This window comes from Macaca nemestrina, chromosome 3, assembly GCF_043159975.1.
Source record: "Macaca nemestrina isolate mMacNem1 chromosome 3, mMacNem.hap1, whole genome shotgun sequence".
In the NCBI taxonomy this organism is placed as follows: Eukaryota; Metazoa; Chordata; class Mammalia; order Primates; family Cercopithecidae; genus Macaca; species Macaca nemestrina.
Genome location: NC_092127.1, coordinates 47,805,456 through 47,818,983, shown reverse-complemented (window position 1 = coordinate 47,818,983; position 13,528 = coordinate 47,805,456). Strand labels below are relative to the sequence as shown.

Below are 13,528 nucleotides of genomic sequence, written 5' to 3'. Positions count from 1 at the left end.
ATGGGTATCAGTCCTTCTGTGGCTGCAATATCCTTGTGATGGGATCCAATCCAGCTGCAGTCTTGCTCTCCCAGTGCATGCTCATTCTGCAAATCGGAGCTTCAATGTATTGCTACGAAAAATTCTGTCTGGTCTTGAAATCCATTGACACCATCACAAGAAAATTCAACATGACATTGTCATGAACAGAAATGGATGATTGCTTCATATTCTTACATATAATTTCCAACTATGGTGAAATTTTGAATGATTGTAAAAACTGTTTTTGCATGTTTATACCTCACTTATTTTGTTGATGGAGACTAGAGTTGGAATTCTCATCAAAAAGTCCATCAGTAATTATTTTAAATATAAAACTGATATCAAAAAATTGAGTTAATGAAAATAAACTCAAAGTTTTCATAAAAATATGAAATAATATTATATGGAACTTTATGTACATGGAAATTGAATAATTTCTATTATTTTTCTATTTGATATTTATATTTATGTAATTAAAAAACATAATTAAATTTTAAGCTAAATTAAACTGAGCTCCAGGAAGACTTATCATTTTCTCTGAGCCATGACTCTGAAAATTTGGAAAGCACCATAGAATAGGGATTTTCAGTGATTCAGGGATTTCAGTGATTTGCAAGATTCTGCAAAGTACTTTCAAAACTGAGCATGAGGTCTTTGCTACTGGCTTTATGGCATGCAAATCACTCAGCCTCAACTCAGTTCCTTCCTCCAGTGTAAAAAATCCTACAAGAACAACATCTCACGGTTCCATCAAATGGGACCATGTGTGATATTTTACACTGGACTACACAACAGACTGGAAAAGTGATCCGCAGAGAGGCTCATTGCTGTAAGTTCACTCCATGTAGGAACTGTCTTGCACAAAGCTGCCACCCTGGTGTCTTCTTCCAACTTTTCCTCTAGTTGGACCTCAAAGTTTCCTTCTTCCAGCCTATGCGGGGACCAAGAGGCCTGTCTAGAGTAGCCGCCCAGCATCAGGCTCCGACACCCTTTTCCCTTTCCTCTGGGAGACTTGGATATGTGCCAGCCCAGCCCAGGTCTCCAGGTTCTGCTGCGGAAGCTTCCCACATGGTGCCCGTCGCTTGGGACGCGGCTGGTGGGCTCCCTCCAGTGTCCTTGTGTCTTCTCTGCAGGTGTCCCGGCAGGTAGAGGAGGCGGCCGGTGGCTAGTGTTCCTGCAAGGCGGGGCTGGGGCTCCTCGATGTCCTTGCGCTCGCCCTGCAGGTTCTGCGCCCCAGGACCCGGCAAGGACGGAAACAGGCCGGGAAGTAGTGACACCTGGGGCAGTCAGTCATCCAGGAGCCGCCGCCACCCGCCCCACCCCCAGTCTCTGCAGGAGGTGTTTGTCTTCGCCTCTGCTCCCGGCTCTTTCTCTTTCACTTTTCTTTTCGCCAGGGGTTGGGACTCCGGGTGGAAGGCGCCCGGGGGAATCCCAGCTGACTCGCTCACTGCCTTCGAAGTCCTGCGTCCCCCGGGAGGGAACTGGGTGGCCGCACCCTCCCGGTTGCGGTGGCTGTCGCCCCCTACCCTGCAGCCAGGACTCAATGGAGGTACAGAGCTCGGCTTCTCTGCTTTGGGAGGGGAGTGGTGGTGGTTGAAAGGGCGATGGTATTTTCCCCGAAAGCCTACGCCCGGGGCCCCTCCCAGCTCCAGCGCTACCCTCTGGTCTACCCAACTGGCCTGGTTGCCCCGCCCTCTCCTGGGGAAAACTTAGTGGCAACTTCAGTTTTTGTTTTTTCCCCTAATGACACTTTAATGACACTTCCGAGGCTCTCCTCGCCATCCTCCCGCTTCCGGAGGAGTGCAGATCGCAGATCCCTTTGCCCCTGGCGTGCGACTCCCTACTGCGCTGCGCTCTTACGGCGTTCCAGCCTGCTGGCTAGCGCAAGGCGGGCCGGGCACCCTGCGCTCCGCTGGGAGGGTGAGGGACGCGCGTCTGGTGGCCCCAGCCAAGCTGCCGGTTTCTGAGAAGACGCTGTCCCGCAGCCCTGAGGGCTGAGTTCTGCACCCAGTCAAGCTCAGGAAGGCCAAGGAAAGGTATCGCAGCTCCCCGCTTCCTAACTGCTCCCGCCCCAAACTCCCTGTGGGCCGGTGCAGATGTTTGTGCGTGCGCGTCTATCTTTGCAAAATCAAATTATCGCCCTCTTCTTTGCTTGCATACGTCTTCTGGGAGAGAAATTTGCAGGAATGGTTAGTGCTTGGCAGTCAGGCCTGGGTCTGTATTGGTTCCAACTCTGAGCCAGCCAGTTATCTATTGGAGAAGCAATAGTGTATCTAGAATGCCAAAGGAACTTGGAAAAAATACGAGCGAATTTCACTGAAATAAAATCATTATTCACGGTGGCTTTTAAATGAAAATCCAGCCAATTTTTTCAAGTGTTATTAAGACCGCATGTTACTAGGGTATACAGTTCATTTGACTTTATGTAATTCCATGCATTAAAAACTATGTTAACTTCAAAGTATGTGTAAACCAAACTAATTATTAAATGACCCTTACAACATATTCTTAAATAGGATGAGTCAGCAATTTCAAAACTGGAAGTGAAGTGGTGGTCACCAGCTAGTTTCCATTACATATTTTTAAACTACTTTCTAATATTATGATACTGGTGGTGGCCAACTAAGTGGTCGTCATCCTTATCTTGTCAGTGTGGTGAAAGAGGCCATATTAGCTAGACTGAATTCTTACTGTGGTATTACAGAATAAACTGGTGATTATGTATCCTGCCATGTAGAGGAGGCAAGGTGAACCACTCTACTGAAAGTGTCAAGATACAATACACTTTTGGAAGGCTGAGGCGAGAAGATAGCTTGGGACCAGGAGTTTCAGGTTACAGTGAGCTATGATCTGCCACTGCACCCCAGCCTGTCAAATAAATAAATAAATAAAAAAGATATAATACAGGTTAAAAATTTAAACTCCTCTTGTTTTCATGTTAAATAATGTGGTCAACAAAGAAAGGAGATACAAGATCCAAGGGAAGGAACATAAAGATATATAAAGAGAAGAACTGAAAACACAGCGAAAGCCATTTAGATTTAAAAAGTGAAGAAAAAGCTAGTTTTACTTAAAGTTAACAAGTATCGTAGAGATCTTAAGGTTCGTTATGATTGTCTTAGTTTCGTATCCTTGCGTTTCTGTTTTCTCACAGAATTTTAGTCAATCAGAAGAGCCTCTCCTGCAGTATCATCTGCTTTGCAACAGTGACAGAAAAGGGTCAGTTGGCCATTGGTCTGGAACTTCTGATAGGCAGGGTATTCCCATACTTTTGGTTTCACCGTTCCCTGCTTGATTTGTAGTGGCAACTCCAGAACTTGATGGGAAGCTATACTTCTGGTTGGAATTTTCCTGCAGACTACTGGTGATTAAAATGATGCTCTTTTGTTTTAATCCTTGAAATTAATGTAGCAAATATCAACAGCTATATTGCAAGGCCCAATGTTTGTCAATGAAATATTTGTTTATAAATTTCCTTGGGGGATGGAGAAAAACAGTGCCTTAAAGTTTATTGAAATAGCTTTTGGAAATGGAAGGTTCTAAAGCCTACGGGATACTCATCTCAGATTTGGTGCCTCTAATGGATTTCAGGATAGCTAGAAAAGGAACCCTGAAATGCTGGGTACATGTGGATTTTTCTCAGAAAATATCCGCAACTTTGATCAACTTTTTAAATAGGTCTCTGACCCAAAACAGTTTTAAATCTTTTAGAAATATAGACTACTGTCCTTTTCTCCCCATCTGTCCTGGAGTTTAATGTTGAGTTCTGCACATTGTGTTAACTATTTTTCTGAGGGTTAGCTAATGATAATACAGAGTTCTGTCTTCAGACCCATAACTTAAGTTATGAGAAACAGTATGAATAATAGCTAACATTGTTGAGTTTTTACTATATATCAGACATTGTTCTAAGAATGTATTTTTTAAAAACATCACAATAAACGTATGTGGTAGGCAATATATTTTACAGCTGAGGAAATTCTCAAGGTCACAGAGCTAGAAAGTGGTAGAGCTGAAATTCCAACTCAGACAAGTTTAAGATTGTTGATATTTATGGAGGATGGTATTATCTGCATAAAAATATTTCCTACAATTTGACAGTGATAATCAATCCCTATTTATTTTCAGGCAGCGTTGTAATGGTAGAATGTTGGTTGTAAAGTAATGTTTGTATGGCACTCGTGCAATTGACATTATTATATATTTAAAGATTATTTTTCTAATCAAATAATATTCATTTGAGTATCAATATGTGTTTGGTTCGTTGGAGAAATTTCCTTTATGGTCCCCGAATGAAAACATTTGTCTAATTTGCATCACTTTTTGCTGAGAGAGCTTGACAAATAGTAGGCAAATGTGGATTGATCTAGATATCTGTCTCTGCCTATCTATGTATCCATTCATCCATACAACTAGAAGGCTGGGGTTCATGGAGAGGTCAGAGAAGAGGTTTCCATAACATCACAACCAATGATGATATATGGTTAACCATTTGGGACGTCCTCTTTTCAGAAGGCGTTATGGTAGAAGGGTTGGCAAGAAGCCAATTCTTTTACTCAATATTAGCTCTTTGATTCACTTACCCAGTGATTACAGTAACTGCATGAGACTACTGACACTAAACATCGCTTAAATACTTGCTGCTGTCCTATAGGAACGGGTTGGATGGAAACATTCCACAGAGGAGTTGAAGGAAAAATTGTTTTTTAGTGAGTACTAGAATGCATTAACTAACACCTACTTGATGGTGTATTTCACTAATTAAATACTATCAAGTATATGTCTATATGTGTGCATATATGCCTATATATGTGTATATATACTGTATATGTGTATATATGTGTGTGTATGTATATTTTGTACTGTACTATTTGTTAACAGCTGTGGGCAGACAAGGGCTACTTTTTACTCAGCTTCCAGACTGTATTGACTAGGTAAGCATAAGTAGCTAAGAAATCTTGACAGAAAGCCTGAAACAGAAATTATTGTTATTAACAGTGCCATTCCAGCAGGAACCTCATGTGAATTTGAAAGTTACAAAGAGGAAGCCTGTGCTATGTTTCAGGCACCATACTGGCCCTTCATCTGTATGTCCTCGCTGGATTTGAATAACCATTGCATTTTTATCCTGAATTTACAAACAAAAAAAAGGCATGCAGAGTTTCACTTGCGTTAGGACACAACTGGGTAAGACAGACACTCCACTGAGATTTATCTTGATTCTAGTGTTAATGCTCCTTTTTGGATATCATATGTATTCTCTTCTAAGAAAACTCAGGTGTTCAGTGTACTGAAAACTAAAATGCTGCTATCCTTACCTTGAAATAGACCCTGGTCACCATTTGGGGTGATTTAATGCTATTTATTAATTTGCCTATGTAAAAGAATATAGATTTATTTATTTATTTATTTATTTATTTATTTATTTATTTATTTTTGACACAGTCTTGCTCTGTCTCCCAGGCTGGAGTGCAGTGGTGCAATCTCCACTCACTGCAACCTCCGCCTCCTGGATTCACGCCATTCTCCCACCTCAGCCTCCTGAGTAGCTGGGACTACAGATGCCTGCCACCAGGCCTGGCTAATTTTTTTTTGTATTTTTAGTAGATACAGGGTTTCACCATGTTAGCCAGGATGGTCTCAATCTCCTGAAATTGTGATCCACCCACCTCGGCCTCCCAAAGTGCCAGGATTACAGGCTTGAGCCACCGCGCCTGGGCAGAATATTGCCCCTTTTTAAATAAAAAAAGTTGTTTAGTGCTGGAGTCAGCAAGAGAAGAAAAAGAGGCTCTTTGATCTCAGTTTAGTTCAATGATATTATTTGTCCACATTTCACATCCAGAGCCAGAGTATTTGTATGCACTTATTTCATAGTGTTTCAGCCCACTGTAGGGGCAGAAGACTCTATATAGACCATATAAAATTGGATTTCTTAAAAGTCTGCGTGTAATACACAGTTGTTTCTTCTCTAAATGCTAATGGTTCCTCCAAGTGCTGACGGGATGCAGACAAGATGAGGAAAGTGACAAATTATTTTGTGAAATGAGGGAATTGAAACTGCAAATGGTTCTAGAACCGGAAAATATGATGGTTGTAAGGTTGATGGGGAGGGGTGGCGGTGGGGGTGAGCTCTGCTTGCCATTGTGACACACAAAAGGAGCCCAGAGAGGGTCTTTGGTCCTTTATATCACTGAATGCTACTTCTCCTTCCCGGGTATTTTGCTCATGTTCCTTCTAATAGAAATTTGACAAAGTAGTCCTTGCACACTGTTAGCACTGACCTCTAAAATTATCAAATAATTATTTCTTAATTGAACATTTGATAAAGATTTTATATTTTTAGGTTATTTGCTCTCCTGACTCGTCTGCAACAAAAATAAGGACGTACAACTTGATCTTTTATTTGAAGGGTTTTTATTGTGAAAATTATTCTTGCTTACGTTATTTAAAATACTATCATTACAAAATTAATCAAAGGAACCATTAATTTTTGGTAAGTGATTATTAAGCATAAAACTAAAACAACATTGGAAATACATATCATACAAGTAGATATGTCAATGCTTTGATTAAAGATGTCTCATATCAACTTTTCAAATCGCCCCTTTATTTGGCATCCTGGTGAGGCAAGACACATGTTAAGATTCTGGATAGGGAGAGACAGGCATTTTTTTCCTAAAGGGTAATTATGAAAGAGGAAGTGAGGAAGGAGAACTTGCCAGAAATCTGCCTGCTTTGGGCACATATCGGGCATATCTCTGGTAAAAGAGGCTCCTGTGCAAGCAATGGATCTTGAAATTGGTTCGTTTAGATCCCTCTATGCCCACAAACCCCTGGGAAAGTTGTAGGGTACGCCAGAGGAGTGTGTTGTTCAGTTGGGATATATAGTTCAGCCTTCTTTCCCACAGCCTCCCTTTGGCTTCTGGATTACCATGGGTTACTGTGCTTAAAGCAAAGCACAGGGAGTGGGATGGGGAGCAGTAAAGAGCCTGGGCTAACTTCTGTAGAGGTTTCCCACTGGGGACTAGTGGGAAATAAGCTCTAAAAGGGCTTGGGTAGCCTCTGCAGTGAAGTCTCCTCTTCAGCTACGGTCATCCTGCCTCAGTGTTCCAGACACACTTGCCATTCTTTGTCAGCCTTCCTGGGTCCTGTTCAAAATGTTAACCCTCTATAACATTTTCTGTCCCCATCTACTGCCCAGGCAGAATTATTTTCTCCCTTACATGAATTCTTCTGGTGCAGTCTGCATTCCCTCATAACAAATTTAATGTCTGTAAACTCATTTTTATGTGTCTGCCTGTACACTTATATTTTGAGTAAGGACAATGTGCTCCATGTGCTTAGCAGAGGGTTGGTCAGAGTCTATTAGGATTGACTTCAGTAAGAGTCAGTCATCATTCAGGTGTTTGACAGCTAAGCAGACAACTGTAAAAAAAGTAGGAAACATAAGTAATATAGCAAAATAATGTTGGAATACTGTAATAAAGATAGCATTTTAGGGAAATTAGTTTGAGGTAGAATTTATTGAAGAAAAGACAATTAGAAATAAGGAAACCAGCTAAAAATCTGTCACAGCTAATTTAGGAGTGTAGTTTCATTCTCATTATCTGCTCAAGGACATAACTCTGGTAATTCATTCTTTCTCCCCATCACCATTTTTTTTTTCTCTGTCTCTGATGGGTCTTTCCCAATACCATGTAGCCATACTATAATTTCTACCATTTTTAAAAAATACTCATGTTTTTCTCCTCATGCTTCTCCTCACTTCTATATCTGTTTTTTCTGCCCACATTTTACAGGAAAACTTACAACATTAACTATATTCTCTGTTTCCAGTTTTCCTCTGTCCATTCTCTCTTGAACCAGGCAGGCTGTCATGTCCACTGCTCCACTAGAAATACACTTGTCGAGGGTACCAAGAACATCCCTTTTATTAAATCCAGTGGTTAGTTCTTGGGTCCCTTCCTATGTATCCTTTCAGCAGGACCTGAGAGATCTTCATGTGGCTTCCAAGCCACTCTCCTTCTCCTTATTTTCCTTTTACCTTACCAGCACCAATTTCAGTCTCCTTTTACTTTACCAGCAACAATTTCAGTCTCTGGCTGGTTCCTAATTTCCCTAACATGTAAATACAGCAGTCTGGGGGCTCAGTCCTTAGGCCTGTTCTCTATCTGTACTCTCTGTCTTGGTGATCTCATCTAGTGTCATGGTTTTTAATCCCTTCTTACATTGATGATTCACAAATGTGCATGTGAATCTAGCCATAACCTCTCCCCTGAACTCCAGACTCATTTAGCCGTCTATTTATCTGTTATTCACCCATCTCTGATTGGATGCCTAATACTTACTGGATTCCTGCCTTTACTGCCATATCTGCTTACTCCACCTTCTTTCTCATCTGGCTTGATGGCAGTTTCATTCTCTTAGTTCCATAGATAATCAATCAGTCTGTCTTGGATTTGTCCTTAACGTCTCTTTATGTCATATTCCACGTTGAATCTGCCACCAAATTATTTGGCTAGGCCTTCAAAATATACGCCACATCCTGTCTCTTCTCATCCTTTTTTTCACTGCTGTCACCTGGGTTCAAGTTGCTGTCATGTCTCACAGTATTATTGCAAAAGTGCCTGCTGCTTGTCCCCTCATCTCCACTACAGCCTGTTCTCAACATGGCAGCCACAGTGTTTCAGTTACCTGTCCCTGCATCAAAAGGATCAATAACAATAAAACAAGAACAAAACAAAACAACACCCCCAGAACTTAGTGACTTGAATAACAATAATTTGTTATTTATCATAATCTTGTAATCTGGGCTACTTTCGGCTGCTTGACTCCTCCTAGGCTGCTGGAGATGAGATATTCAAGAAGGCGTCTTCCTTCACATGTCTAGAACATCGGCTTGGATAGCTGGAAAGCTCATGCTGGCCAGGCATCCATCTCTCTTTATGTGACTTCTATACATGGCTAACTTGGACTTTACATCATGTTGGTCTCAAATAGTTGTACCATTGAACTAATTATTGACTTTCAGGACCCCCTATAGCTTATCTTGTTATGGTATCAAATTCAGACTTTAAGTCTCTAAACTGGATCTCCAGATGAGGATGATATTTCTCTGATGTAGTTTCTTGAGTGTAGAAACCTGTAACTAAAAAGATAGGTTATCTGTGACCTTCCCCTTGTCCCAACATACAACAGTAAAACAAAAATAGGACAATTGCTTTAAACAATACAATTTCAAAACAAGACAATAGAAGGCATATAACAGTCGCTAGTCCATAGCAAGTCTAAATAGAGCCGGCATATGTCCTAAGTTCTTGCTCTGGAAGCAATACATCTTCCTGATTAAGGTTTAAATTTGTTCCCTAGGAATCGTTCTCTGTGGCTTTTAACTTTACCTTTTGTACTGTGGGCTCCTTTTCTCATTCTTTCTTTCTTTTCTATGAGAAATAATTTTTGCTATTCTTTGCATTGGTGTAGCCTGCTTCCTGATGTTAGAGCGTTAATAATTTAGAGACCTTTTGTATACTCACTTTTGTTTAACTGCTTTTTGTTTTTAAGTTCAATGATATTTAAAATTTGGGGGGCTTCCTATGAATTTTATTGAGGTTCATTCACTTCGTTAGATAAAAGACGACTTGTCTCAAATCCTTGAGACAAGTTCCACTTTAATTTGTTGGGAAGTCGAGATGCCATAGAAACCCTTAGCATTTTTAGAAGCCCTTTGCCTAATTAGAAAGGTCTATGAGGCACCACTTTAAATCTTTCAGAGTTCTTAATGAAGGGCCTCCCTGCCATACAACTGATTTGATCTTCAACCTGAGAGCACATGTAATAGTACACCCTGGATTTGATCTTTGCCCTGAAACTACTTATTTCTTGGAGAATCTTTTGCTGCCTGGAAAGGCAAGAATGAGAACAGTTGTTATTTTCCAATCTAGCAAGTCTTAGGTTGAACTATTTCATCACTGTGTTTCTGGCCTTCACTGACAGTGTCCTTGCCTCTCTCCAGGTGTCTTCCCACCACTCAGTCTCACAGTAGTTTCAATGTCAATTACTAATTTCCATATAATAAACTACTCCAAAACTTAGTGGTGTAAAATAAGAACCATTTTATTTTCTCAAACCTAAGAATTAGGACAAGTTACAAAGAGAATGACTTGTATCTACACTGCAATGTATATGGCCTCAGCTGGTATGACTCAATGGTCAAGGGATGTCTGAGATGGCTCAGACATTAAGTCACAGATAGAGAGCCTCAGTTCTGGCTGTTGTATGGGCCCCTTGGCTCTCCTCCTCTTAGTCTTTCCACATGGCTAAACTGGACTTTCTCACAGCATGATAGTTTCAGGGTTGTCAGACTCTTCACAACTTGACCAACTTCTATAAGAGAGGAAGTTGGAGCTGTAATCACTTAAGGCTTGGATATGTAATTTCCAGACTGTAACATTTGTTTTATTCTTTTGGGAAAAGCAAGTCAGAAGACCATCCAGATTGAAGGGGAGAGGACAAAGATTCCACCTCTTGATGAGTAGAGTGTCATGCATGTTCATGGGAGGAAGACATTGATTGATGGTAACTGTCTTTGGAGATTATCCACCACAAAGGATAATCCTGTTAAAATATTAATCAGGTTATGCCGTTCCTCTATTCCAAACCCCCCATGGTTTTTTCATCTCACTCTAATAAAAGCCAAATTCTGTTACAGTGGATGTTAAGTCTCTAAGTGATTTGTACCCCTGATGTCTGCCATCTACTACTCTTTCCTTAGCTCACTGAGTCAGTTACACTGGCACCTTTTCTATTCATCAACCATACTACTATGCTCTTGTCTAAGAGTCTTTTACCTTGCTGTTCCTTCTTCCTAGAATGCTTTTCTCTCAGATATCACCCTCTTCCCCATACCTGCTTTGGGGTTTGGCTCAAATATCCCTGTTGCAATGAAGTAATCCTTGACTGATGTACTTCAAATTGCAGCCTCCTCAGCACTCCCTGTCCCAATCCTGTTTGGGAATTCAAATTATTTTTCAGATTTTGGAAAGTAATATAGTGTGTTTACTATATATCATGTAACGACCAAGCTTATTCAGGTACTTCCTCAAAAGGGAATAAATACAGCTTACACATAGTCTAATGTTAGTTCAGTGTGTGTTTTGTTAACCAGTGAATTAAGGAGAAACTTTCAGTTTTTAGAGTTTTTTTGATTTAATATTTTCATATAAGGAACTATGGACTTATATGTGTTATTGAATTATTCGATTATTAACATCTCCTTCATTAGAATATGAATATGAAAGTCCAATTTATGCAGTTTTGTTATTTTATTCATTGTTATATCCCCATCACCTATTAGTGCCAGGCATATGGTAGTCTCTCAACAAATATTTGCTTGAGTGTTTAAAGCAATATTTAAAGCAAAAATGAATGAGGGAATGAATGGATTAATGGATGCTAAGTGGTAGGGTACTGCAAATAGAATGGAGAATAGAAAGACAAGCTAATTTCAAGGAAGATTTGATTTACCAGTGTTCTATTTATTCATTGAATTGATTTTGGCAATTCAGCAGTTAATAATTTTGAGTGCCTAATATGGGTTGGGCACCTACCTAAATACTTGACTGGTCTGGATTGAGTGGGGGGAGCAGAGCACAGGGAAGAGTCAGAGGATGCCCAAGATTTTAACCACGAGGGTTAGGAAAGATAAACATGTTAGGAACCGATATATATTACAGCTAACACATGGGGCAAGGTAGGGGAATGGATGAACTTTATTTTAGAAATATCACAATAGAGCTAGAAGTGGAACAAACTACTTAAAATGTCCTGTAAGTGATTAGAAGTGCTAGATTGAAGATTGGATGAACTATTTGTACAAGAGATTTGAGTTTGTGAGTTAAGTAAAAATTATTGGTTAAAACAAGTGGTCAGGCTTTTTCCCCAGGAGGCAAATGTATATATAGATGGTTTAGGATCACATAAGACAATCAGAAGGACTGTCACTGAGCTAAGCACCCTGAAAGAGGAGATGTTCGGGAAGGCCTTCGAGGAGGGATTGGCCAGCTCCCAGGTCTTCAAAAGAGAAGGCCACACCTCCTATCCCTTGCCTGCCTGTCATACTTGCTCTGCCTGCTGCTATCTAGAGGGATTTTAATCCCTTATATGCTTGTTCTTACATATTCATCTTTAAAGACTCACTTTCTCTGTGACATTTTCCTGGCCAGATGCCATCTTTACCTCCTGTCTTGCCTCACACCTTTTCTTTGTGAGTTCTCCACCTGATAGATATTTCTCTCATAGTATCTGCAGTGTTTCACTGTATTTACCTGTGTTCATATTGCCTCTTCCACAGGTGTATGCTAAAGGTCATAGATGACAAGAATTGTGATGGTGGAGTTGGAAGGGCTGAAGTTTGAGAAACACTGAATCCTTATGTGTCTAACACCTTGCCTGGCACAGAGTAGACCTATAATAACGTTATTCTTGTTGTCAATGATCCAACATATATTCCCGAGGGGTCAAGTTAGATAAGGTTCTGAGAAAATGAGTTTGACTATATTTGACTCATAGTATATTACTGGTGATCACATGGCTTTTGGGAAACTATTCACAGCATATTTCTTATTGTCAGGGTCAGAAAGGGAAATAGAATTTTCTGAGGGTGTACTTTGGCCAGGTAACAAATAGGATCTTTACCTTCCTTATTAGGAGTATGAACTTTAGAGAACTGAAAACAAATAGGTTTGTTTAGTATTTTGTGCCAGTTTTAATATGGGGGGATAATTTTATAAATTTGCAAAGTAAATGCTTCAGTAAATGAAAGGAAATTGAAACAAGTCACACCCTATTCTCTAAATTCCTTCAAACAGAAATCCTTTCATTTTCTTAATTTTATTTGCTGAATATTTTGAGAAGTTATTTCAGTAGGACAAAAAAGAGATGAGAAATTGTGTGAAAATAATGGTATTGCTGAAATTTAATTTATTTAGTATCGCTTCTCTTGAGGGTTTAAAAGAAGAAATATAGTTTCTTCTCTTGTTATGCTGTTAAAAAATTTGTAGTTACCTCAAATATCAGATTAAAATCTGTATTTGGTATCTCTCGATTCTACCCCTGAAAAGCAAGATCCTTGTAATGAACCTCTAAAACTGGAAAGATGTGATTATGCTGATGGCTTATTTGACTTGATATTGAGGCATTCATCTTCTAAACCTTGACCTTTCTTAAGTCAAGCCATATTACTCTGAGCCACTGCAATTTATAAAACATGGCTTCCAGGCTAAGGTGTTTAATCCGAAGAAGCTAACAGCACACCAAAAGTTCTAAACAATAGTGGATACTTACTGATCACTTTCTCTGTACATGACTCCCTGCCAAGTGCTGTGAAGGATAAAAAGACGCAACACACATGATTATCTTTAGAAACTTATTATCTAGTGCAACAATTATTGTTTGCAAGTAAAGAGCTGAGTGTCCAGGGTACTGAACTACTGTCAGCCCCTGAACACAA

At 40.0% G+C, this 13,528-nt stretch overlaps 1 protein-coding gene across 4 annotated transcripts in view; it reads left to right on the top strand.

The window, feature by feature from the left end:
* Positions 1–1,122: 1,122 nt before the first annotated feature.
* Positions 1,123–13,528, top strand: part of LOC105493292 (interleukin 15) — a 98,752-nt gene continuing 86,346 nt past the window's right edge. Inside the window, exon 1 of one of the 4 annotated variants that reach the window (XM_071092999.1) lies at positions 1,123–1,570. In XM_071092999.1, the coding sequence (XP_070949100.1) occupies positions 1,222–1,570 (349 nt within the window). In that variant the 5' untranslated portion in view covers positions 1,123–1,221. Of the gene's footprint in view, positions 2,058–13,528 lie in introns of all 4 variants that reach the window. The other 3 variants (XM_011760831.3, XM_011760830.3, XM_071092998.1) reach the window with 3 other exon arrangements.